General features: G+C 39.2%; 1 protein-coding gene across 1 annotated transcript in view; it reads left to right on the plus strand.

Annotated features, from left to right (window-relative positions):
- PLCB1 (phospholipase C beta 1) overlaps positions 1 to 27,149 on the plus strand; it is a 531,624-nt gene that overhangs the window by 364,644 nt on the left and 139,831 nt on the right. Inside the window, exons 5-9 of the mRNA XM_016212033.2 lie at positions 4,062 to 4,141; positions 5,874 to 5,927; positions 7,005 to 7,080; positions 14,221 to 14,321; positions 15,558 to 15,724. Coding sequence (XP_016067519.1) covers positions 4,062 to 4,141; positions 5,874 to 5,927; positions 7,005 to 7,080; positions 14,221 to 14,321; positions 15,558 to 15,724 — 478 coding nt within the window. The remainder of the gene's footprint in view (positions 1 to 4,061; positions 4,142 to 5,873; positions 5,928 to 7,004; positions 7,081 to 14,220; positions 14,322 to 15,557; positions 15,725 to 27,149) is intronic.

A 27,149-nucleotide genomic window follows, 5' to 3' on the forward strand; every position in this document is an offset into this window, starting at 1 on the left:
CCCTCCTGATTAAAAAAAAAGCTGTCCTTCTAATGCCAAACTAACTAGGACCCAGCACTGGACTGATGGGGCTCTGGCAGGGTCAGATCTGTCTACCCTGCTGGAAAGCATGTCATAATCTCAAGATGAACAGAGGCTCCTGCGAGCTTCTCTGGTTGCATCTCCTTAGCTGAGTTGTTCTTAATGCAGCCTTAAGGGCTTATGGTTATTCTAAAACTAATAACCAAAGTTATTTATTTGCCTGCAAAGTGAATAGAAAAAGATTAGAGTAATGCTTCCTAAACCAGGTCCTGGGATAATCTTGCTATTCAAAATGTCGCTGGCCCAGCAGTATGCTCAGATTTTAATATTCATAAAAATATAAGTGTTTCATGAAAAAAAAAAAAATGCAGATGCCGAGTGAGAAGATCTGGTGTGCAGCCTAAGGCCCTACATTTCTAACAAACGTTTGATCAGTGCTGCCAGTCGACTCCAGAATTTTGCTACTCCGTGGGATGGTCCCACATAGACCTCACTGGGGAGCTTGTAGGAAATACAGATTCTCTGCCCCCTTCCCAGACGTCCTGAATCCACATCTGTGTTTCAACAAGACCCAGGTGATTTGTGTGCACGTGGAAGTTTGAGAAGCACTGCTCTGAAACATACGTATATGATATATGTGAACCAGTTTTCCCAAGGCTTTGGTTGAAGATCCCCTACTTACATAACATAGCTACTGCTGGCACCCACAAGTCTTGAAATATGTTATCCTGCTCTGTCAGGTTCTAGCGACGCTCTGCCCATATCCCCTCTAATTCCTTTGCCATTTTCAGACACGCCACCTTAGTGGACTTTCCCTCCCAACAACTAGCACCTGTGTCTCTTTGCTGGCGACTCTCTCTGGATGCTGGAACTCTTTTTGGCTGCTATCAAGGAAAGCAGGAAGTACCTAGGGGTTTCCATCCCCTCCAGCATCCATAACCAAGATTAACAGGCACACGGTCCCTTGCCCCTGATCAGAAAACTGGCCTTGAGGTGTGGCAAGAATTAAGCCAAACTTACCATCTGCCTGAGTTTGCTTGGTATCTCTTCTGCCTTCTTGCCACCTCAGCCCTGCTCACTTTCCTATAATACTGCAGGGGACACTTTGTAATAAACCTATTACTCAGCAACAAATGGGCAACAGCATTTTGAGTAACAAGGTGTTCCAGGACCTGGTTTAGGAAGCATTATTCTAATCTTTATCTACTCACTTTGCAGGCAAATAAAATAATAAACCATGACTCATGAATCCTTGTCTCCAGATCTGCTGCTAGGGAACCTAAAGTAAGATACATGCTGTTTTAGCTCAGTGTGGTATAGCCAGAGATCAGCACTGAGCCAAGAGTTGGATTATTTCCAAAGTTCTCTTGGTGACTGCTTTTTTTCCTGAATCTTTGACCAGCCTGGATCAGATCTCTTGTGTATCTCAAAAGATTCCAGGAGGCCAATGGATTCTAGGAATTCCACACTTGGGAATTTAGATGGTTACATTCTGAGAATGTGATGAAACAAATTATGCTCTACTTTCTTAATGAATTAACTGTGGCTGTGCAGTGAAGGTGGTGAAGATGCTCTCCTACAGCTGGCTTCATAAAGGGTCCATAGAAAGAGCAAAGGACCTAGAAGACCTGCACTGACCAATGTGGCAGCCACAGCCACCAGCCACATGTGTGGTTATTGAGCACTTGAAAGGTTGCCAGTGCAAATGAGGTGAGCTATAAGTGTAAAATGCGCTCCTCATTCCAAAGACATGGCATATAAAAAGAATGTAAATTATATCAGTAACTTTTATGTTGATTCAATGATCTATAATATTTTTAAAATATTGGGTTAAATAAAATATATAATTAAAATTAGTTTCCCGTTTCTTTTTACTTTTTTAAATGTGGCTACTAGAAAAGTAAATGTAGTTCACATTATAGGATGGGGGAAAGTAGGTTTACTGTTGTTCGTATGGAAAATACATTAATTAATAAATAAATAATAATACAAGAATAGACTCTGTTTCGTGTACTCACCAATGTAAACCTACTTTCGCCCCACCCTGTACTTCCATTGGACTGGATATAATGCAGGCCTTAGCTTTCAACCAAAAGGTCAGAACCAGTTAAATCTCTCTAACTCTTTATAGTGCCTTCACTACCTATTTCTGGTATGGGATTGGCCCCCAGGATGCGTACAAAATGGTACATTGCCATCAATTATAAATACTTTTACCAATGCATAAAGTTGCCAGAGAGCTAGAAATATCTAAAATTTGAACCTTAGCCCAGAAAATATTAAACCAGAATCATACTTTAAAAATCAGTGCCAGTAGTTATTACTCTTAGTTTAAGATTTGATTTGAGGGAATTTTATTTTAAAGCTATTAAAAAGTTATTTTTATGATGTTCTGGGTCTACATCAAGTTTGGTGGTCAGTTATTTGGCTTCACTCACAGTTCTCTTCTGTTTCTCCCAAGTCCCCCACCAACAGTGTAGAGTTCAAAGCTGCTGTGCTTCTCACCTGGACTATTACAACTTCCTGATTGAATTCCTCCTATTTCTTTCTCAGCCTCAAATCCATTTTTGACATGGCAGGCAGATAATCTCCCTAACACGCAGTCTAGGCTATAGTCTCCTCATCTCACATTCTTAAAAAAAAAAAAATATATATATATATATATATATATATATGGCCTTTGGTGATATTACATTCTTTGGCTAAATTATCTTCAGATACCTGAATAGACATTATTAAATGCTGTTTGTTCTCTGCCCTCTATTTTACTTATTTTGTTACAACTCCCCCTTTCTTTTCCAATTTTGTATTAGGCCACTCCCCATTCACTCTAAGTCCTGCCATGTGTGCTTACATCTCTTTTCCCCCCCAACTAGCTCTTCTTAGAATGCCCTGTTCCCTTCTCCATCACTCTCTGCTCCCATTCCTCAAGTCCCACCTCAAATGTTACTTTATTACATGATGGCATATTCTCAGTATCTTAAGTCAGGAGACAAAAAACAAAACACCACCTGGCTGGCATGGCTCAGCGTTTGAGCATCAACCTAGGATCCAGGAGACTGAGGTTCAATTCCCAGTCAGGGCACATGCCCAGGATTGTGGGATCAGACCCCAGCAGGGAGCGTGCAGGAGGCAGGCGATCAATGACTCTCATCATTGATGTTTCTGTCTCTCTCTCCCTCTTCCTTCTTCTCTCTGAAATTAATAAATAATTTTTTTAAAAGACCAAGAAACAATAGTAGAAATAAAAAGATTAGGACGAACTGAATAATCCTGAACTGAAAAACAGGATTTCATTGGGGAGAAAGCCAATTCAGCAATAATATTAGATAATTAGGTTACTTAGATCTTATGTCATCTCTTAGAGAACTTTCTTTTTTGGCCTAGAATGTTAATTGGGTGTTCAAAATTATCATCCAGAATAGAACTTCAACTTTATTTGCAGGTTTGCTCTTTTCCATTTTCTTGAAAACCAAGTGAGATCACCAGTGAATGGTGTGAGGCAGGGATTAAGATTAGGAAGAAGTGAAGGACTGACAGAGTTGGGGAGGGAGAGTAATGGATACTGTATGACATTGTGACTGCATCTGGTTTAGAGACCTTCTAGAAGTGTAATTAACATTTAAAGATCCTTGGTATAGCTGCTTTAGCTTGAGTTGTAAAGTGGGAAGATTTCCGTTTGCATGTGTGTTGAAAATATATTTGACTATATTTTACACTTTTCTATAACTCTTTATCTTTTTATAATGCAAGGAAACTAGGGGAAAGTGTTTAGTTATTGAAAGGCAACATAGTTTCCTATCAGTAGGGATTTTTAAAAAGCAGAAAAAATTTATTTATGTGTAAAGAACATTTCCTTAGAAGAGGAATAGTCACTCGGGGATTTGAATTTAATTATGTCATTTTTACGAAAAAAAGAAGGGAAAAAAAACCTTAGGCATACACATTGAACTAATTTTTCTTCCTGGTAGCCTAGTTAAACATGTGTCTAATGACTGTACGGTATTTCAGCTAATGGAAGTGTGATTTACATTTTCCAGGAATGGACAAATGAGGTTTTCAGTTTGGCAACAAACCTGCTGGCCCATAACATGTCCAGGGACGCATTTCTGGAAAAAGCGTAAGTAGCTCTAATTTTATTGCTAAGGGTGTTTCTTCTTCTGAGTCAGTTTCCTTTCTCTTGTGTGAGTCTTTTGTTTGTGCTACACTGGCTTCTCACGTCGATAAACATAAATTTCCCTTTGGGATTTGTTAGAGAACTGATTCCTCCACTGTTTAAAATTGGAAGACTTCCAAGAAAGATCACTCTCTTCGTTGAACTGCGCATCCGTGTTACCTTGAGCTCCCCTGAATGTCAATGCCTTTGACACACAACAAAGAGACATTTCCAAATCCTGGCATCTGTGCTCAGAACCAAAAATTATTAATTTCAGATAGTCATCTGCTTCTCCATTTGCCTATGTCATATCAATTATTAATCTGAGGAAGAGAGTGAACATCATATGGTACTCATTTGTCCAGATTCTTAGATCTCTGATAGATGCCACAATAACTTCTCTGACCACTTAAATCAATAGGCTAATGTCCTGATTCCTGCCCTTGTAGACAATGGCAGCCAGTGATTATTAAGAAACAGGAAAGAAAAGCAAATCAGTATTACCCAATCACTCTAGAATTACAGCAGTCTTTCTGAAAAGCATTTGACTGGGGAAAACAGTCATTTCTGCCAGACAAGCAGCAACGAATTGGTGTGTTCATTTTGTAAGCTGCGGATGTCCAAGAGATGGGGAGCCACGAAATAAAAACCACAAGTGGAAATATTTCTAGGTGGTCCTATTTTATTTAATAACTTTCTCTCTTTCTTCTTCTGTCAGGCATGCCCATCATTCCAGACCTAAGACTCCAGCCCACATGTCTCGCTTACTCTTGTATGAATACATTTTAGTTTGAGTCAGGTCTTCAGTTAAATCCCATCCCATCGTCTCATCTTGTTAGTTGTCACCTTGAATTCGACCCTTCATACATACCTCCTTCCATACCTCTTTCTTCCTACCTTTTCTCTTTACCGTCTTTGATGTTAGCATCCCTTATCTAACAGACGTTTCTTGAACATCTTTTGTGCCAGGCAATGTTAGTGGAAGGTGACACAGAGATACATGTTTTGTCTGAAGCATAGCATGTTATAGAGCTGGGAAAACATCTTTTGGCTAATCATTTATTACCTATTGCAAATGTGTGTTTCAGATAGGTGTGTCCCGATGAATAGCAGCTATGGACATTATAGAACATGTCTTTTGATGAACACGTGATGAGCATTTCTATTGCATGTACAACTAAATATGAGACTGCTGGGTCATACCATGTGCAGTTCCTTGAAGTGGTAGTCCCAAATCCTGCTGCTTCATCTCTGTATCCATATGTCCAGAAGCAGTTGGAGAGATAAATACAAGTGTTATCCTCACGCAAGGGAATACTATACAGCAATGAGAGCGAATGATCTATTACCATAAGCATAACATGGATGGATCTCAAAAACAATATTGAGAGAAAGAAACCAGACATAAAAGAATGTGACTCCATTTACGTACAGTGCAAAAACAGGCAAAAATGACCTGTGTTGTTTAAAGTCAGGATCATGGTTCCCTTTGGGGGAGTAGATTCTCAAAGGGGGTGGAGAGGGGCTTCTGGGATGTTACTAGTATGCTAATGTTCTATTTCTTGATCTGGGTGCCAACTGCAGAGACTCGAACAGCTTGTGAAAATTTAGCGAACTGCGCATGTGCATGAGACCTTTTCCAATGTATTTTATTCACTTTTAAAAATTAAACATTGTTTTTCTGCTTCTCCCACAGCTATACTAAACTTAAGCTGCAAGTCACTCCAGAAGGGCGTATTCCTCTCAAAAAGTAAGCCGCGTGAGCATTTCCTAGTTTTTGTTTTCTTTTTCTCAAAGATTTGGATCCATGCCATGACCCTCTTTGGTTCTCCACTGGCCCAACTGGGAGCATGGCAATGCGTGGTCACCCCGGCCTCCCTCGCGCGCAGGCTCGCATCAGGGCAGCTGGTTCCTCAGAGAGGTTTCCTGGGCTTCCCCTTTCTGTGGCCTTGTTCTCAAGAAACACCAAAGCAAGAAAGGGTGGAGGGGGCGGAGGGCGTCTTGCTGGTAACCCAAAAGATTATCTGAGATGAAGAACTGTTTTAGGAATGGAAATTGGGTGACCACCGTGTCTCTTTCTACCAAGATGACACTGACCTGAACGCAGGGGTTGCAAACTCAAATGTCAACAGAAGGCAGGCAGGGAAAAGAGAAGATGAGGCGGCCAGGATCAAGAAGAAAAACTGAGGCGTGAGATCCCTTCTAAAGGAGACAGTGACAACTCAACCCCGTCATATTCCCTGTGGGACTAGGAGGTTCCAGACACTAGATTTTCTAAATGCTTCAATAGAATCGATAAGTCCAAATTATTATGTTAAATCACCCAGTACTTAAGGTATATTTTTAAAAGCCAAACTACTGACAAAATAAATACATCTTTGGACCATATTTATCCAAACATCTTTAACCTTTGACTTACTAGCTACCAGTGGGCTTCTGTTAATATAAAAGTTAAATAATGAATTATTATTAATAATATTAACAACATACATCTTTAGAGCAATGAGTAGCAGCAAAGGGACAGAGTTGGGAAGGATATTTATTTTAGGGCTTAATATTAGAGACTATTTACTGCAATGTCTTTTAATTGGCTCATCAACATTATCTCAAAATATTGATTTTATATTAGACACTGATTATAAAAAGCACACGCATCGATCTTTCAGAACATGTGCAAATGCATGGAGCAATGGGGAGCTTCCAGTACTTGAAAGCTGAATGACAAAGAGGTTGATTCTATGGAGTGTTTTCAGTTGGTGTCACCTACAAGTGCTGTGATCCATGCACCTTTCAGACGCCTCTCACATGTTGTGCTTTTACTTTGCAGCATCTACCGCTTGTTTTCAGCTGACCGGAAACGAGTTGAAACCGCTTTAGAGGCTTGTAGTCTTCCATCTTCAAGGGTGAGCATGTTGCCTTTTTAAAATTAGCTCTACTATACAGCTTTGAGTAATTATACTAAAGTATAGCTTGCCCCAATGCTCCCCAAACATTTATTTTAATTAAGAAAACCACAGGACTTATATGTTAATATTTACAATATGTGAGGTCTCTGGAGTTATACTTTCTTTCACACCCCTTATTTGAACATTTAAATCTAGAAAGACCCTTGATCTTTATAAATAAAATTAAAACTATCTCATATAAAAGTGTATTGGCCAAAAAATATTAACATTATCAAGAATTTAAACTCAATAATCTTTCCTTGGTGTCCCTTTAGATATCAGCTAATCATTATGGTTATGATTAGAAAGATATTTGAAATATGAATTTCATCTTATCTCACCCTTTTCAAATTTCTAGTTTTAAGAGTTATAAGTTAATAAGCAATTAGTATAGCAGTACATTTATAAAGAAATATGGTTACATGCTCTGCAGGGCTCTACTAAAAAAAGTTTTTGCTGAGAGGGATGCAGGATCAACACAGTTTGGAGACCGCCTACTTTGCTCATATGGTGGGAAAACAGATGAGAGGACAAGCTTGTAATATGCTCTTTTTCTGCCCAAATATTCAAGGCGCTCAATATATGTTAACCACCTAAACTACAGTACTTTGCATTCATTTCAATACATTTCTACATCCCTGGCTCCGAAATGATTCACTATCGTTTCTTGGAGAAATGAGTCGATTGCAGAGTCTTTTTCTTGTGCTATATGCAGAACCCTCCTTTCTGTAACACATTATTTTTATCCTGGTATCTAAGCAACAAGCATGCACTTTCCTAAGGGTGATGCTTATATGGTAGGAGAACCTTTGAGCCTCTACAGCACACTGGCAGTGCTCAGGTTGCCCTGAATGAAGCTGGGGAGCCATTCTTAAACTTATGATAAAAAATGAAAAAGTCTGAGTGCCTATCAGAGTCACTGGCCATTTCTTGTTGGGCTTACTTTTTAGGAAAATTAAGTTTAATAACCACTTTGGTAGGTAACAGAAATCAAGAAGAAACAAGAGTGCCACTCGTTCCGCCCCCAGTTTCCTGCTGGAGGTGGAGACAGACACTGATGCTGCAAACACGGGGCAGAGCTGGGGAGAGGCTCCCACACATTTCAGCCTTCACTTTACTAAGCAAAGTAAAACGGGCAAACTTGTTTATTGTTGCTCTTTCATGAGATGCTTCGGAGTAGGAAGGAAATAACTGTTAAGGTCCTGTCGTTAACTTAACAAATGCTTCCTGCACTCTTTCTGTGCCTTCAAGCACCGAGAACTTGGAACAGAATGAAGTCCTGGGATTCAGGGACCATGGAGTCTGGGGTGCTAGTCAAGCACCTCGACTGACACATGTAATTTGGGGGGGATTCGAGGAGCAGAAGGAGTGGAGGGCTGCCAGTGAGAGCGAGGGAAGCTCGTTCCAGAAAAAGGAAACAGTGTGGGCAAAGCCCTGAGGCTGCAAAGAACGGACCAGTTTGAGTAACTGGAAAAAGAACACTGCATTTAAGCACAAACAAGAAAGTGGGAGAGATTCATTTAGAAAGAGGAACGAGGAATTTTCGTCCTCTGTAATTGCTCCTGATTTTACCTTTACTGGATAACATTTGTGAAATAGAATAATCAAAGATTTTAAGTTATTATTATAAATATCTAGCTAAGGGAAAGGAGTAAAAAATGAAACTGAATAGAAAGTGAAACCTCTCAATCAATTCTCCCTAAATTGCAATTTTCTAAACAATTGGATTGTGAAAATTCAGTCAATAAATATAAATAGAGTTTTTACAACCCGCTATGTCATGCTTTCAGACCAAAGTCAACTGGAGACATTTCAAAAGGAAAATAAGATTCAAATAACAGGAGTCATATTTAAATTGAAAAACATATCTATCTTTAGTAAATTAAATGTTATGACAATTTTCTGAAAACAAATTAGAGATTTTTTAAAAATTTAATCAACCTCCATCATAAAGTTGTGAAAGATCACTATTCATAGTAAAGTTTGCTCCACTTGGAAGAGTCATAGAAATCGAATGTTTTAAAAGATCTAAAGAGCAAAGAGCTCCAGAGCTAGGAAATAAATGCTTCTGCAAACTGCTTGTATTTTAAACCCTTGTTGTAATTTCCTATCTACAGAACAGTGGCTCTAGAAAATATGCACTAATTAGCAAAAAAGATTCTGGATAGACTGACAAGAGATGTTCTAAATGCTACACAGAAAGAAAAGTTCTGTAAATGGTAGAGAGCACTGCGTATCCGGAACCTCGTTTCATAGCCGCCAGTCATTCAGACTAGATTTAATTGTGTTCTGTAAATAGACACATTACCAGAAACGCAGTGGATATCCTGTTGAGATTTTTTAAACATTATCTTTGTGCACATTGTTAGGGATAATTAATGCACTTGAACTTGTGTCCCGGCCAACACCAATGGAATAACACATTCTTTTAGAGGGTACTCCTGTAGAGATTACAGTTCCTTGTCCAAGTTACCTTAATTGTTAAAAACTAGTACTGTATCTAAAAAGAGAGACAAAGCAATTACTGTCCTTCTATTAATAATCCAAACACATTTTCCAGTGAAACCTTTGAAGACCTTTGCATATTCAGAAAATTGCCACTTTACCCACAAACTTTCTGAGCACTGAAAATAGTTTACTTGCACCAAATTACCTTTGATTTAAGCTTATTAACTTGAAAACAGCTCAGTGACATTTGGAATTAGATTGTAGTCTTGGCACAGCATTGGCATATGTGTTTGCATTTTAATGAAGAAGATATGGAATAAATCCATGTGTTTCTTATAAATAAAAACGTTTCCTCTAGTTATATAAGCAATACCGAGGGAGATCGTGTTTTTTCGATGAAAAGAATACCTTAAATTTTACTAAAGGGTACCATGAGTAAAAATTATAAAATAATTTCTCACAGGATAACTGTAAGATTTGCCTTTCTCCTGTCTTACATCCCAAATGTAAATCAGAAATATCATTTCTGTAGCTGTGATTCTTAAAATAACTTATATCAAAATTCCATTTTCAAACCACATCAAGACCTTGGCTGGGTAGCTCAGTTGGTTAGAGTGTTGTCCCAATATGCCAAGGTCCCGGTTAGGGCACATACAAGAATCAACCAATGAATGCATAAATAAATAGAACAACTAATCAGTCTCTCTCTCTCTTCTCTCTTTCTCTCCCCGCTTTCTCTCTAAAATCAATAAATAAAGAAATTTTAAAAAAACACATTAAAAGCTTCATTATGAATAGTTTACTTTTAACTATCTCAGGTACTCTATGGCTAACTCAACTTTTGATTTATAGCTTTAGAACAAAAATATTGTAAATAAGTTGAAACCCTGAATTTACTGAGAAATAATGCATAATTTTGTTAAGATGAAATCTGTATGTGGACTCTTGATTTATTAGAGTCTGCTGCAATAAGTTAATGTATTTTCAAATAACATTTTTCTGAATGTTAAATAGCTGTTCTAGAAATGTATAAAGTAAAATATAGACCACATATAAAAACTGATGGGACCATTTAGTTGCTGGGTCACAGTGCCTTAAGGAATCAAGTTACCTGTATTCATACATAGTCCCCCCCCCCCCCCCCCAGTTATCACCAAGGACTTTAGACAAGTTTTGTGACCTCTCAGTTCTTAGTGTCCCTATCTGTAAAAGTAGGACACTAACCATGCCAATAGAGTAGATTTGAGATTAAATGAAAACAAGTAAAGCTCATAGAACCATATGCTTGGCATACAGTAAGTGCTCAATAAATACTTCTTATCCTCTGAGTATTTTTCATATATCTGTGGGGGTTTTCTTATTATTTTTTGTTAGGTATATGGGTATGTCATCACCACATGTGGGATATGGAAATGCAAATGCCACCAGTATTACCATCAAGTGGTGTTGTTTTTTAAAAAGCTTTTCCTTTTTGAGATTCTTTGTATACAAGGAAGGGATTGAATCAACTCCACTTTTTAAAGTTTTCCAATACTTTGTAGTTTCTGGAATAATGGGCCTGATTCCAACTCTACTGACCTTTTTAATTCTCCCACCGAAAGTTCTGATAATAATAGCAACAGATAATCACTGACAGTCTGATTTTGTGTTGGAGGCATGATGTGGTGGACCAAGTGCTGGACTACAAGACAGAAGACCTAAGGTCTGGTCCTATCTTCTGAGTTCACCCAAGAAAAATTGATTAGGTGCCTGCTCTTTGCCAGTCATCATGCTGGGGACACAAAGGAATTAAATAAGAGATAGTCACTTTACTCAAAAACTCAGTCTAGTAGAAAATCAGAAATATAAAAAATGAAGGTAAAACTGTGTGATAATTAAGGTGTGTAAAGGTGGATTGTGGACACACAAGAAAAGTATGTGTCACCTCTAAGTGGTGTGGTCCGGAAGGGTTCACAGTAGAGTACTTAAAAATGGGGATGATCTTTAGAGTATCAGACCTTGGGGCTTCCTTTGCTCAAACAAGACAAAATGAATCTGTTCCATCCACTTCACCAAATCGGGAGATTCAGGAAAAAAAACATGTGAACAAGCTTTGTGATTTTCAGCCGTGTTCAAAATGTAAGGAATTAAAAATTGTCCCTAGCTTTTCCCTACCTATATCCCCTAGACTCTTTCACTTTAGCTTTCAGTGATGCTCATTTTAATTCAATTTTCCAAAATATTTTTTCTCCCACTTTAACCCACGGACTCTAAAGGCTTGCTCAAGTTGGACAAGAGAAAAATGAGACAAGGAAAATCAGCCGTGTTGAAATGCTTTCCTTTTTCTATGCACTAACATCCAAGTGGTGATGATAATAAATTGTGTTTATTCAGATTATCTCATTAATTTGTCCCCTTTAATAGGAAGTTCTAATTCACAGCTGGTGAATAAACGATTAGAGTTTTACTAAAGCATATGGTTCTATGAAGTTATGTGTCTGGGGTCTTATGTAAATGATTTTAGTTGATATTCTAAGTGGAACATACAACACACAAGTCCTTGCTATCAACTTCCACCTTTCTCATAAATTACATTCATTCATTTAGTAAATATTTATTGTGCACCTGTAGAGTGTTACACACTTTTGGAAATAGAGCAGTTAACAAGCAAAATACAGGTCCTAGCTTGTGTAGATCTGCAGGCTGGCAAGTAATAGAACTGTACAGCTGGGAGCACAGCCCTGTTAAATCAGTGTTGAAATAAGAGAGAAGCAAGGGGTGATGGTATCATAGAATGGAAGACAATCCCCTGTCTGGTGGAAGGAACGGCTCCCAGAGGAAGAGATTTTAACTAAGACAAGAAGGGGGGGGGGGGGGGGAGGTCAGGAAGGGAAGGAAGACAATTATCGATGTCCTTAGATAAAAACCATTTATGTGTGTGCTGGGTAACTAAATAGTACGGAGAATGGAAGAACACACTTGGGGTTCACAGAATCCAATAAAGTCAGATGCTTGAAATAGTTAACAGAGCTATTATTTCTTTCTACTGATATTTAAATCTTTCTCTTCCCTATGTCTCTCAGCCAAAATGTAGAGTAGAGAAGGTCATTTCCAGCTGTCTACCAAGCTTCCTAAAGAGAGTGGGTGTCTAAGTCACAGAGAGGGTGACACTGAAAAATGTTCATCATCTAGGCAAAGGATTTCTTCCATCTTGTGAATCAAATGGGATTTTGGAAACCAGTTTACAGGTTGTCATGTCCCCATTTTATGGGTGGCAAAACACCAATAAAACAACCCAAGGGAACTTCCCACTGTTCTTGGATTTGGTCACTTGCTCTCATGATTGCAAAATTGGTGCCCAGGTAACTAAGCTTAACGGTGTAACGCATCTTGCTATGTATAACGATACATGTGGTGTTTGGTTGTCTCAAAATTCTATTTTTTAAAATAGATTTTTTTTTTGTGCTCTATAAATGGATTTGGTAAAGAAAATATTATTTTATTTGCTCTTTCCCAAAATATGGGAGTGAGCTAAGTGGTGAGCTAAGTTTTCTTATCTGTTAGCAAGGAGTGTACAATTTCAGGCAATAATTTTTAGAAACTTCTGTAAAAGTACACTGCAAAACCCATGAATATGGTAAAAGGAAGGGTGTTTTCTTTGGTGTAAGGGCTTGAAAATAAAAATACTCATATAAACACATACCTGAAGTAGGAAAGCGGCATAAAGAATGTCCTTCCTGTTAACAAAGGCCTGAGTACTTGCTTCCGGTTTCCATGGCAGCCCGACTACACAGAAAAATAAGTCATAGAAGTGACTTTTCATGTCAGTGACTTGCTTCCCAAACAATAGGACCAGGAGGAATCCATGAGAAATAATGGTTCCTGTCTTATGAAAACGTTCTACAACTTACGGGATTATTTGAAACAGAAAGAACATTACTGGGAGGAAAAAAGACACAAAAACAGAATTTATCGTTTCATTTTGAAGATATTTGTCTCTGGGTTCTTTAGATTTTTTTTTGAACAAAATTGAATGTTGTTCATGCCACTGATCACTTAAAATGGTTAAAATGATAAATTTCATGTTGAGTATATTTTATCTCAATATAAAAGATTAAAACCAAACAAAAAGCAAGCTGAAAAAATATGCTTAAGAGGCCCTGTTTTTACTAGTTCTAACTTTTACTTTAGAAATATACTTAAGAAATTGCCTTAACATCCCTTTAGGCCTGGCCGGGCGTGGCTCAGCGGTTGAGCGTCGACCTGGGATCCAGGCGATCGGGGTTCGATTCCCGGTCAGGGCATATGCCCGGGTTGCGGGCTCGACCAATGACTCTCTCATCATTGATGTTTCTCTCTCTCTCCCTCTCCTTTCCTCTCTCTGAAATCAATAAAGACATATTTAAAAACAAAACAAAAAACAAAACAAAAAAAATCCCTTTAGGAGAAGAAAATTCTGATGCTTAAATTATAATAAAAAAGCAACATTGTTCAAATGGAGCCCACAGCTGGACTCATAAATGCCTTCTGAATGTTTACCCCGAACTCTTAGATGAAAAGATGAAGGAAGGAGGGAGGGAGAGAAGGCATAGAGGAAAATGGGGGGGGGGAGGGAAGGAGAGAGAGACAAAGAAAAAGACCATTAACTGATCCTGTTGTTTTATTTCCCAGAATGATTCGATACCTCAAGAAGATTTCACTCCAGAAGTGTACCGAGTTTTCCTGAACAACCTTTGCCCTCGGCCTGAAATTGATAACATCTTTTCTGAATTGTAAGAAGACACAGCTTCACCCACTTTCCCGGCTTCGGTGGGCCTCAGGCTGCCCGGGCAGGATTTGGAGCCTTAGAGGGAGAGAGGGGCACCTCTTGCGCACTGGCTCCCAGCAGTGCTTCCTTGTAATTCTTGGGGACAGTCATGCACCCCCACCCCTGAGGTGCAATCAGTGCCTTTACTGAGTGGAAGTTTGCTGTGGCTTGTTGCTGGGTGTAGCTGTTTCAGTATCCTCAGGGGGCTCCGTGTAGTTTGAAGATTCCGGCTAGAATAGAGGCGGCTTCGTGGTGACAGATTCATGCTGCAGAAAGAACTCTGAGCTGGGAACTGGCCATCTCCCTCTCTGAACAGCGTTAGTGAAATGAGAAGTGAGGGTTACTAAGAACTCTTCCAGCTCCCAGCTGAAATTATTTGCCTTCATGTTAGAAATCATATAGGTATTAATATTTTTAAATGAATGAAAAAAAAAAAAAAGAAACAAACCAAAACACCGAGGTAAATGTGGGGAAGCAGCAGCTTACTTTTATGGTGTACTGAATCTACTTGATGACAGGCAATCAATTCAAAATTGATAAATACAGCAAGGATTTCTTCATATGGAAGACAGGCAGTGCTGCTGAGAATGACATCAGATGTACTCAGGTGCTGATGTTCATCAACTATTTATTGAACATGTGCAATATTTGCACCATTGAACTTTACTTTGGGTTCAACAGGGTTCAAGTGTGAAGTTTGAATCACACTATGTTGAAGAGTTTATAGACTATTGCTGAAATGTAACTTTAATGAAAAGAAAAATGTGCTTAAACAGATTGTTTACTTTTTTAGTGATGAGTAATAATTACGTATCTAAATGGTTAATGGGGTTATGGGAATTTGATGACTTACCCAGAAGTTCAGCATTGTAATCAAAAAACAACCCATACCTGCTCAGTTTAGATGGGTGCATCTTTACACACAAGATGCAGTGTTTCCCTCCTGTGGATTTTCTCATGCATTTGGTACTGTTCAAGGGAATTAGGACTTAGTGACAGTGATTGGAAAACTTATTTGTAGCCCATAGAGATGTAGAAACTGGGGTGGAGCAGCACAGTGTCTTTAGGGAAAGATGGGAGTTTCAGTATAACATGCTTTTATCAGGAATGACAGGGTTTGGTTTCTCTGTAGCTAAATCCAAATATACTAATGAGACTTGATGGGAAAACATTTTAATTTATGATTTTTAATTGTGTTTAGTGGTGCCAAAAGCAAGCCATATCTTACCGTTGATCAGATGATGGATTTCATCAACCTCAAGCAGCGAGATCCCCGGCTAAATGAAATACTTTACCCTCCTTTAAAGCAAGAGCAAGTCCAAGTATTGATTGAGAAGTATGAACCCAACACTAGCCTCGCCAAGAAAGGTCAGTTGACTTTGTCCCTCAGCATAGCGAAGCTCTGGTTTCTCACTGTGAATGGGTCACATACTTGTATACCTGCTTTCTTTTCTGTCTTAAGTGACTGGTAGTTCAATCCAAAGCAGATTTTTTTTTTACTTTGCTATGTGATTTTTGTTGTTGTTATATATATGCATACATGTAACATTTTTTAGATGTCTAATCACTTGTTTTGTTCCAAATTTACTTAGTGACTGAATGCATCTTTCTTAGGAAATTCACCACCTCACACGTTGCCATTTAGGGTCTGTTTTTAGATGTTCTGAAAAGTGACCAACAGATTCTTCTAAATCTCTAAAACTGAAAAGATTGGACCCTTATCTTATTCTAGCTCACGCCAATGACAACTTTTTCCACTTGGGAAAACATTATAAAAATTTGACTTTCTATGTAAAATAATAGTATTCGTAGGAAAAAAACAGTGAGTCTAAAAACTGATTTCAGAAAGATAGCTGTGAGTTGCCTGGAAGTTATTAAGAAATGTTTTAAGTTTTTGATTTGGGAGAAATGAATTGCCAAAATAAGATCGGGATGACTTATTTGCCCATGATGACTTAATTGCCCAGAATTTTCAGTTACATGTAGCATCACTGTCCCTGAAAAGGATCTTCAGCTATGTCTTTACCACTAAGCCCAGGCTTCATCAGGACTGCGATATCTTTACTGAGAAACCTGGTGTGTTATCACTGATGCTATTGTAAACTCCTAGATATTCCACACGGAGGGAAAAGAAGTACAATTAACTAATTATTAAGAAGAAATAAATTGTATGTTAATATACAGGTAATTTATAAGTAACAAATAGCTCTAGCAAGCCGAATAGTCATTAATAAGAATGGTTATCATAAAAATAGATTAAAAATTTTTTCAGCCCATTGTATTTATTCTAGAACTCGTCCTCTAAATGAAAAATTAGAAGTATTTATTAAATATAAATTAAAATCTTATAATTAATTTTATCTTACATGCTATTAGATAGGAATTTATAGATGACATTGTTTAGTGTTTATTTTCTTGGTTGAGCACTTTGCCTTTGCTGTTGTCATCATTTTTATTGTTGCCAAAGTCAGTCAAAGAAAACAACTGGCCCAACAGTATATGTTGGCACTGCCAGGCCTGCCCCTCTGATCTTATTTAGATATGACACCCTTTCTTCCCTGGTGCCACAAAGATGGCATTTCTCCTTGTCATTTAGCAGAGAGAGCCTCCTTGGCGATTTCTCCTGAATAGCTTGGCAGTTCCTTTCTGAAATCCAACTTCACCAACAATAACTAACAGCGTATAGCAGATCCAACAAGACTTGTAAAAAACCATTAGCTATGACACTAGGAAAACAAAAGGCTTTTGTGAAACGAATGAGGCACCTCAGAACCTGAAACCTGCCCTCTCCCCCTCCCTTCACACCACACTGCTGACAGCTCATGCTCCAGGTGGCATATGATGTCCCATACATCAACTCTGATGACTTGGAAAATAGAGGCTACAAAGGAAAAAATTATGATAGGTTGCTGAATAATCTGGAATCCTGGAAGAACCAGTTTAGACCTATTGAAAATTAAGATGATGTCTCTTAAGCATTTGCAAGAGTATTTAGTGCCATCTTATAGCCGTACCAGGTATGAATTCTATAATCACAACAAGCACACACAATTCAGGTCTATTTAAAATAGCAGCACTATTTTTCTAAAACTTTATAGGATTCATCATGAAGCTTCCGTGTCAGTTTTGATGTGCTTTTTGTTAATCACAGAATTCATTTCTCATCCCAAAAACTCCAATAAGAAGATGAACTTGAGATTTTTCACACCAGGTCCTTTTGTTTGGTGCTTTGGTTCTGTTTATGGGAACGATGATTAGAGAAGTTTGTTTTTTTAATTGTGTCAGCTGTTATTTCACAGTGAGCAGGATAATGATTTTGAAATCCTTATTGGTAGGAATAAGACATTGTTGCACTAGAGGTTAATTCTTTAGTAACTAAGAGTTTGAAATACTTTTTTCCAAAAATGAAGATTGATTTTTTTAATTTGATTTTGCAGTTTGACTTTAGATCTTTTCAGGAACTCTTTTTTGTGTCTTCTTAAATCCAACAAAGTACAATTTCAGGAAGTATTATTTAACTTCTTTATGGTGAGTGAAGAGCAAGGAAATGAGCTCTCTTTATTATGGGACTGTTAATATGCATATTATCATTTTGCAAAGCAGCAAACCAAGGCTTTGATGTCAAAAGCTTTACCAAGATGTTCTTCAAGAAAGCAGAGTTTTTAACTGTTAGTCAGCTGGGGAATACATTTTAATCAATAAGCACATAAAAAAATAAGCGGGAAAGTTTAATATTGCATTATAATTTTTTTTCTGCTGCTTTAATTTTTACTATTTCTTCAAATGTGCCCAAGCATTAGTAAATTGAAACACAGTATCAGTCTCATTCATCTGAGACAGCACTTTTATATTTACCTATATTTAATAAAAATGCTAGGAATAATATACATACATAATATATAGTAATGTAAGTATACATCTACTCTCTGATATAAAGAAACTTATTTTAAAGTAGGTGTTAAACAAATAAATAACACACAAAGTTGGCTTGTGCTAATATTTAGTTTCTATATGCATTTTATATGTTTTACGTAAAAGGTAGCATAAAATTGAATGAAAAAATTGTAATGTGGCCAGAAGCCTAAATGCTAAGGATGAGCACGGGTTAGCTGACTAAAACCGTACCTCAGGGAAGTGGGAAGTGAGTCCAGAGGAGATGGGGGACTTGGATGCTTTGTGGACCTGTGGCCATTAGCATGTGGCTGCATTTCCACACTGGAATTTCTGTATCTGGAGAGATATATAGTGGTTATAAATAGAGAATTTTTGTGCCATCTTTAACACAGAGGGGACCAAATGATCACACATTTGGGTTCCACAGATGAGGGCTTTGAATCTTGTTGCAGAAGGTACTATTCTCAAAGGAGTTTGGTTTATTTTTATAATTTAAAACATTGAGAAATGCTGTGGCCCCAGGTCAGCGAATATGTCTTCCTTGCCATGTTGTTTGCCCTGCAGACCTAAGTATGCTTAACACAGGAATCCACAATGACCCATGCCTCTGTAAACAAGAGGATCATGAATGGCAGAGTTTGAAGACTAATGGCTTCTGAGCAGTTTTTTGTTTTTTTTAATCACTTAAACTCTTTAGAAGAAAGCTAGTCAGTAAAATCAGCTTGAAAAATAAAATTGGTGCCTTTGGTGACCGAATGCTGACCTCTAGATTCAACTGATATGTCTGCAGATGAAGGTCAAATTTTGCTCAAATAGACTGCCAAACCAAAAGAAAACAGCTGAATTTGTTCATACTTTTATTTTCTTATGAAGAGCAGGTGTTTGTGAGTATTGTTAAACAATTGATTAATATAGCAGATTATAATATCAGCAGATGTTTCAACCTACATTTCTTTTTGTTAATCAGTTCTTTCTCTTAAATTTTTATAAGGTGTACTATACAAAAGCTTCCCCACTTTGTTGCAATTAAATCATAAAATGAACTTTATAATCTCTTTTAGATTAGTACTCACTGCACTAATACTATAACTGAAATGAACCCAATATTAATAATAGCAAAGCAATTTGGTTTTCAGCAAAGCCAATAGACGTTCAGATACAGCAAGCACTGTTGCTACAAATAGACCTAAGCTAATAATGATCCCACCAGAAGAAATAACCCTACTGCATTTTCATTATTGTTTTATTTTAAAATACTGATACGGTTAAACTATACTGTATCATTATTCTCAACAGCAAGAAGCACCTGGAGTGTTCTAGAAAGAGCACTGGACTTGGGAATCTCACAGCCTGTACTAGGCAGAACTCCTTCAGTTGAAAAGTGATAGACATTTAACAAACTGAAACACAGAATGGAATTCACTGGTGCAGATCAGCAAGGTGTTAATGACTTCAGACATGGCCACATCCAGGGGCTCAAAGATGTCATCAAGAATTGTCTTAAATGGTTTCTTATCATTTTCTCGGTACTGGCTGTAATTCTTACACAGTCTCTCCTGAAATGACAAGAAGGCTACCAAAAGCTCCAGGTCTCCCAATCTCAGTATACAGAAATTATTTTGACTTATATTTCCATCAAAAGTCCCAGAAACCTGAGTTTGGCCACTCCTGAATTAGAATCACTGTAGAGGATAGAATGTAATAGTTGGACAGACTTCAGCCACATGACTCTCCTTAGAGCTGATGAGGAATTAACTGCCTAAACCACATGGACTGACAGTGGGAGAGAGGTGGTTGGGTTCCCTGAAATTCAGATGGGATGTGTAATCTAGAAAAAGGCGCACACTGATCAGATAAAAACAGCAGAACCCCTTAAAACTGGGTCAGAAATCAATAATTCATTATTACTGTTTACCTTACCTTAGAAAGTCACTTAACCTCTTTGAGCAGTTCTAACCCCTAGGTTTTTCATCTTTAAAAAAATTCCCTGGAAAAATTATGTAAGTTGATCATGATAAGAAGATTGCATATATTAATTGTTGCCTAAACCTTGGTTGACCTGAACTAATGAAAAGTGATAATTGGCATTTATATCAAGTAATTTCAAATCATTAATGAGTCTGGAGGTGAGATTCAGAACATTGATCAACTAAGAATAAGTTAGAATCATTTGATGATAAAACCTGAAACAGTATGGCATGTTGTATCTGTGCACAAATGTTTATTTCTAATTCATTCACATATATATATATATATTATATATATATAGTTTAAAATGGAAAGATTTACACTGGAATCTTACTATTTACCACTTAAATTTCCTAGTAGTTTTTTAAAAAATTATTTTTTTGCCACTATGTCCCTTTATTAGGTAATCATGAAAAATAGCGATTATTTTTCTTAATGTGTATTATGCAGCCATAATTAAAGAAAAATGCCGGCCTTACGATGATTAAGCCAGTGAACCTCAGGCAGGGACTTGCCTGCTTGAGCTGCAGGTCCCTCGTGTGTCGCGTGGAATGACACTGGCAGACACGGGTTCCTCCCGAGCCTCTGGTGCTCATTAGTCCAGCCCGGTCAACGGCATCCTCTGCAGCTCTCCAGGCCATGCTCGCAGCCCAGCCACAGGCACCTGCACGCACCCAGGACCCCGTGGCCCCAGGCGGGGTTTTCATTCAGGGAATAGCGCCTCCTTCTCCATGCCTGCTCTTCGGGACAGTGTTGACACATTTTCTCCACTGTCTCCTGGGGCTCCTCAGTGGGGTTTAGCCTTAGCTCTCCACAGCTATACCCTGATTGATCATGTTCCCTTTATTAGCTCTTTCCTTCCCTTTCCATTTCTCCACACCCCGACAGTTACTTTGGGGGGGTTACCTCCTAAATAAACTGCTTTTACTCAGATCCTTGTCTCAAAAGCAACTTTTAGAAGAACCCAAACAAAGATGAGCACTTTTTTATAAATGGCCCTAACGGGATCAAAAGTGAAAGATGGGGCAGGTGCAAGAAGCTGAGCATTGAGAGAGGCAAATGCAGGGGGCTGTGCCCATAGCTCATCCCTTCTGACCTGTCACGTAACTACCTTAGTTGTTATGGCTCATGCAGGCCTGGCTAATGGCCTCGAATCATGGGATCTCCAGTCCACAGGGAGCTCAGCCATTTAGCCCAAACTCTCAGGTCACAGACGAGGAAGTGACAGTGTCGAGACTAGGACCATATTTTCTGTGTCCCAGTGCACAGTCGTCCCCAATGTCCGGACTGCTGCTTGGGTCTCTCCATCAGGACTTGCTGAGAAAAGAGATGCAAGGCCGGCTCTTTAGAAGTCAGCAATTGGCATCCATAGCGGTGGTTTTCAGACTTGCCCTTGACATAGAATCCTTTTATTTGTGTTTGTTTCTTCTAACACAGCCTCACGAGAAAGGCCAGTGTGTAGAGAAAACCTGTGTGGAGTGTGGCTGCCGATGGGCTGCCCTCCTCCTGCTTCCTCTTCTGCCCCCGCCCATTGTCTGCAGGCTCTTGGGGCACAACCCCTGGGACTCAGGGTGCACAGTTTAAAAACCACTCATCTGGGGGAAATATTGACTGGTTAAAAGGCCTCACAATTAAGGTGGCATCCACTTAAATATTTTTATAGATTCCCTGCAAGAGAACTGAAATGAATGAACAAAGTCAACGTGATAGATTTTCTTCCTAACAGACAAAGACAGATGAAAACTGTATGACGTAGGCAATTCTCTTCATGCCTTAATGAAGTTACTACACTGCCGAAAAGCCACTTGAGTCTTTTATTGATTAATATCCCACTTACAATTGACCTATTGACTGTCTAGCCTGTGTGGAAGGTCACAGGAGAATGACATTATCACCTGCGAGTATTTTTCAAGCTACTCTTAGCTCTTTGTTCCATATGTTCGGAGACTTCTCCAAAATATGAGAGATCGGCTAAAATGAAAATATATATATATTTTTCCAAGATGGTCATTATGAGTCCATTGACCATTAGTTGACTTGTTAACTTCTTTTGCTTTCCATTCCTTGACCTCAAAGTCACAGCCATGTCCATTCATAGCCCAAATGGCCTTGTTCATAAAACCACCAATCAGAAAAAATATAGGCAGTAAATGATAAAGTCAAATGCCAGCCCCGGGAGGTGTGGAAGTGAGCTTGGTAGCCTAATCCACCCATCTGCTGGGTTTTGTGAAAACCTCTCTACCTCATCCGAGTACACCTTCCTCAGATTCCTGCCATTTTGCGTGAGAGCTGCTCACCTAGCACTCTCCGTGGACATATAGAAAATGCTTCTTGTTACTGTCACCGCTGGTCTTCGGGTTCCCCCAGAAGCCTACCCTGGGAGAAGCACTCGAGCACAAGGAGTTTATTTGAGAGGTGATCCCAAGTAGGGCAATTTAGGAGACTGAAGAAGGGGAGGAAGCCACAGAGGCTGTGTCCTCACGCAGGTTATGTGCACGCCTTGGTCTCAGTCCTGGGGCGAATTCCAGGGACCCACGTAAATAGGATTTTTCCAAGAATCTCCAAAGGAGAGCTCCTCCAAGGTACCTGATGCTCACTGAACTCTTTTTTTTACTTCTAATACACATCTAATGCAGTCGCATGGATATTTTAATCAGCAAATGTGTATTAACACCTAACTTAAGAACTATAAAAAGGTGGAACAAAATCAAGATAAAACCTTTATTCTCAAGGAGACAATGATATATACAAATAACTATATTACAAGATAGAATGTGATACACCTCTATTTGTTCATTCAGCCAGTATCTATTGAGTGTCCTTTATGTGCCAGGGAAGCATGGAGGAAAAGGGATGTTTTATTTATTGAGGTTTTAGGGAGCGTCAAGAATCACTTCAAGCTATTTACCCTCCAATTATCTTGTATAAATCTCTGAACAAATCCTTGAGTCTGTATTATTACCCCCATTTTACAATGAGGAAGCTGAGTCTTCGAATGGCCAAGTGACGTTATCATTTTGTTTGAGAAGGAAGTAAAGGGGAAGGAAGGCTAAAAGGACATGAAGGCCTCGGTGCTAATCTTGGCTCCTTCATTCCTTTAGTCAGCACACATTTTGTGAGCCTTTCTGCCTGTGTCCCCCCTTGAACTAGACAACAGAAAGGTGCCATTCTCTCCAAATGGGGTGGTCAGTGTAGCAGACCCTCGTCTTCCAGGAAGGATGTCGTGAAGGCTTTTGAAGAGGAAAGTGACATTCGAGCTGTACTTCAGGAATGCTGCAGAGTAGAGGGCTGGCTGAGGGACAGGTTAGCGTCATGTGGCATTTCAGGCACTAAGCGATAACATGTTCAAATAGTTGTCAGGAAGCATTAATGAGCACATATTGTGGACCTGCCTTTATGCCAGACACTGGAAGAGATGGAAACAAAGAGAAGGTCATGTTCTTTGACCTTAGAAAGCCAATGTCCAGCTTGACCAAGGAACATGACATTCTAGTGAAGGATCTAGAACATTCTGCTTCCTTTGCTTTAGTTATGGTTCGGGAAGCATTGTGCAAGGTCTCTTCTGATAGAGCAATATGACAGTGCACGAATAAAATGCAGTTAATGTCTCCCCTGCCCTCTGAGAACCTCTAACCCTAAATGACAAGTCAGTCCTTACACAAATCTAGTAGAAAGACTCCAAGCCCATGGAGGGTCCTCATCTGGATTCTGTTTTTATGTAGCCATGTCCATTTAAAAGGACTGTTTAACCTCACTGGGTGAACGCTTATCTGTCACATTAGATCATAATACTTTGTCTTACCTACCAAACAGATCAGTGAGGAGTAACTAAATCGCAGATGTGAGAATATTTTGAAAAGGGGAAAGTGGGAAGTCGAAGTTAGGTGTTATTATTAAGGATTTTCACACAAAACCACATGAACAAGTTCAACTTCATATGGGGAGAGCTGTGGGGACACAGAAAGTCATGATAGCTGGGTAATGGGATTGACCTGCAAAGGCTTCTGAGAAGATCTCATAGCCACTTAGTGGCCATTATCACACAGTATCTTGGTCTTTTTTTTTTTTCCTTTGGACATAGTTATGGTGATAAACTTAGCAATCTAGATGGAGTAAGAATATCTGACACTTTTCAACCTAAAATAAGAATGCACGAGAATATATACAGAGCCTACTGACTTCATTATTGGAAAATAAATTGATAAAGAAACCAGCAAAGTTCATATATACTATACAAAAATACAGTTAGTTGGCAAATGTAATAGGAAGTTTGTGCCCAAAGATAATTGAAAAGGGAACATTTAATAGACAATTTCTGAAAGCAGGCAAATAGATTTTAGTGAGCCATGGGATATTAAAGCCATCTGCACTTACTTTCTCTGAGCTGTTCTAGCAGAATTCCCATAAGGGCCACAGCACCAGGAATAGACATGCTCCAAGGAAGTAGCTTCTCAGTGCTGTGTGTGGAAATGTCTTAGAAGGTGCTAAGTAACCCATTGGACCAGTATCATTCCATCATGTTTTGGTATCGTTACACGAAGAGTGGGGATTGAATGATGATGAATGGATTCTCAGCCACCTAATCCCAGTGACATCGAAACATTTGAGAGCCAGATCCTGCCTAATTGGCATTTGGCTCAACAGAATGAGGCTGGTGGCCATGCTAGCTGGCTGGCTGGCACACATGTCGTCCAGTTTACCCATCTCAACTGTGCGACGACTTTGTGTGGATTTATGGGCCATCTGTCTTCCAAGGCAGAATTTGCAGAGAATTCTGTGTTTCCTGGCTTTGGAACATATTATTTGCTTGTATTGGGCTATTTTTATTTCTTTAAGCTAACTTGCATATTTTTTGCAAAACCTACAAAACAGTGTCCCATCTTCTGTTTAGCATTTTTTTTCTGTCCTCACACTGACATAGCAAGTTTTCTGTTGTATTTTACTTTTCTTCCTAAAAGTTAGATTCATGCATTGGAGAATAAAAATGCTAGAAGACGCCTTCAAGTTACTTACAAACACTAGAATGTAAATTCAGAATGGAAAAGAATTTTACACGATGGTAGACAAATCCTAATCGAAGAGCTAATCCTCACGCCTCTGCCAGATGGGTCATTTGTCCTGCCTGAGCCCAGCTCCTTTCAACGGAAAGATTAAAGTAGCACGTTTTAGTGTGATAAGTAAATCACAGGGAAAAAACTCTTCCTTGGTCACATTCAGTACTATTTTTAGGACTAATTCAGGGTGCCCTGATGGAAGCCAACTGCCAGAGAGGCAAGATCCTTTCTTTTCCACCACCCACACCCCTCATCCAGGCCAGTGCTGGGAAGGAAAGTTATCAGGCCTACTCACCACTCTCTCTCTGTCGACCTTGCATGAGCTCCAGGCCCAGCTCTCGCATGAAATACCCCTGTGACCTCAGAAAAGTTGCTTACCTCTCCAAGCCTCAGTTGTTCAACTGAAAATGGGAGTTTAAAAGGACACCCCTCATAGGATTTCTGTGCCTGCCACATCGTCAGTGCTCAAATCATACAGCTCTTCCTCCCGTTATTAGTGCCTACCTTCTGGTACTAGACTGTGTGCGGTGTCTTCTGCAGCAGCGTAATGTGGTAGTCAATGGCGTGAGACACAAAGCTTGACTACCTAGGTTCAAAACCCAGTTTAGCCTCTTACGCGCTGTGTGACCTTGGGCAAGCTACTTGCCTCCCACTTCTCTTCTATAAAATAGGCATAAAAGCAGTTTCCACTTCATAGAGTTGTTATGAGGATGAAAGGAGTTAGTATTTGCATATAGCAAGCAATATATAAATGGTTGTTAAACACTACACTGGAGATAGATTAAATCCATGAAGCTCTTCAAACACTGGCTCTCTCTTTCTTCCTTTCCTATCCTGTTCGCACTTACACCATATATTTCCTTTAAAGTCAGAATTTTTTTTGCAAAGCTGTTTGTAAGCACGGCCAGCCGCATTTCTTTCCTTGAAGCTTCACACCCTTATTTTTCACATCTGCTTTTAGGACTAGCTCGGGAGCACCTCCCTGCTTTGATGCCACAGTGGGGTGATTTCCAAGGTAACCGCCCCAGTGAAAAACGCACTGAGCAGGAAGGAGTCTGACTTCAAGGCACCTGAGTAATGTGCCATGAATCCCATTTGGAGATTAGCTTTCGCTCGTGCCCTGCTCGGGTCCCCTCCCCGGGGCCCTGAGCTCCCGGCAGCGCAGTGAGGAGCTGCAGCTGTTACCTGACCTTATCAAAAGTCACTTTTGTGGGTAGAAGGTGAGGGCCTGTGGGTTTATTTCAAGAAACATCTTACTTGTGAATTTAAAAAGAAATCCTATAAGGGCCGATCAAAGCTGATAAGAGGAGAGGGTATTGACAAAGGCAGTTAACTTGCCCAGTGCAACGTAATGAAGCGCAACCAGCTCTTCTAAGGATTGGTGTGCCTGATCCGAATTATCTTAGGCCCCTTCTGTCTGTTTTGATGGCTTTAGATATTTAATGCTGTTGGATTGATGCTCCTGCCAGGGACTAGGTGAAGGAGGGAGTAAAGATAAAACTTACAGCCTCTCCAGGACTCTTGGGTGGGACTCAGCTCCTCACACCCTCCCCGTGGTTCTTAAGCATACTTATTGACCACCATGGTAGGTACCATCAGCCAAAGCCTCTTGTTTCTGGTCTGTAAGTTGTCTTTGTCTTTCTTTGATGGTTTTATCTTAACCTTCCTTTGCAGTGTCATTCAAAGCTGAGCTCAGAATTACCATTTTTAGTTCTCTATGATACAAATTAGTTCAAGGGATTTAGTTGCCAAGACAATGCACAAAACCACTCATGATATGTATTAATACATAACTGTTAATACTGGTGGAACCCAATAGTCATTCTTTCAACTAATGTTTATTTAGCATTTATACGTCAGGTATCGTTCTGTGTTCT

The sequence above is a fragment of the Miniopterus natalensis genome, chromosome 7, assembly GCF_054644295.1.
Source record: "Miniopterus natalensis isolate mMinNat1 chromosome 7, mMinNat1.hap1, whole genome shotgun sequence".
Taxonomy (NCBI): domain Eukaryota; kingdom Metazoa; phylum Chordata; class Mammalia; order Chiroptera; family Miniopteridae; genus Miniopterus; species Miniopterus natalensis.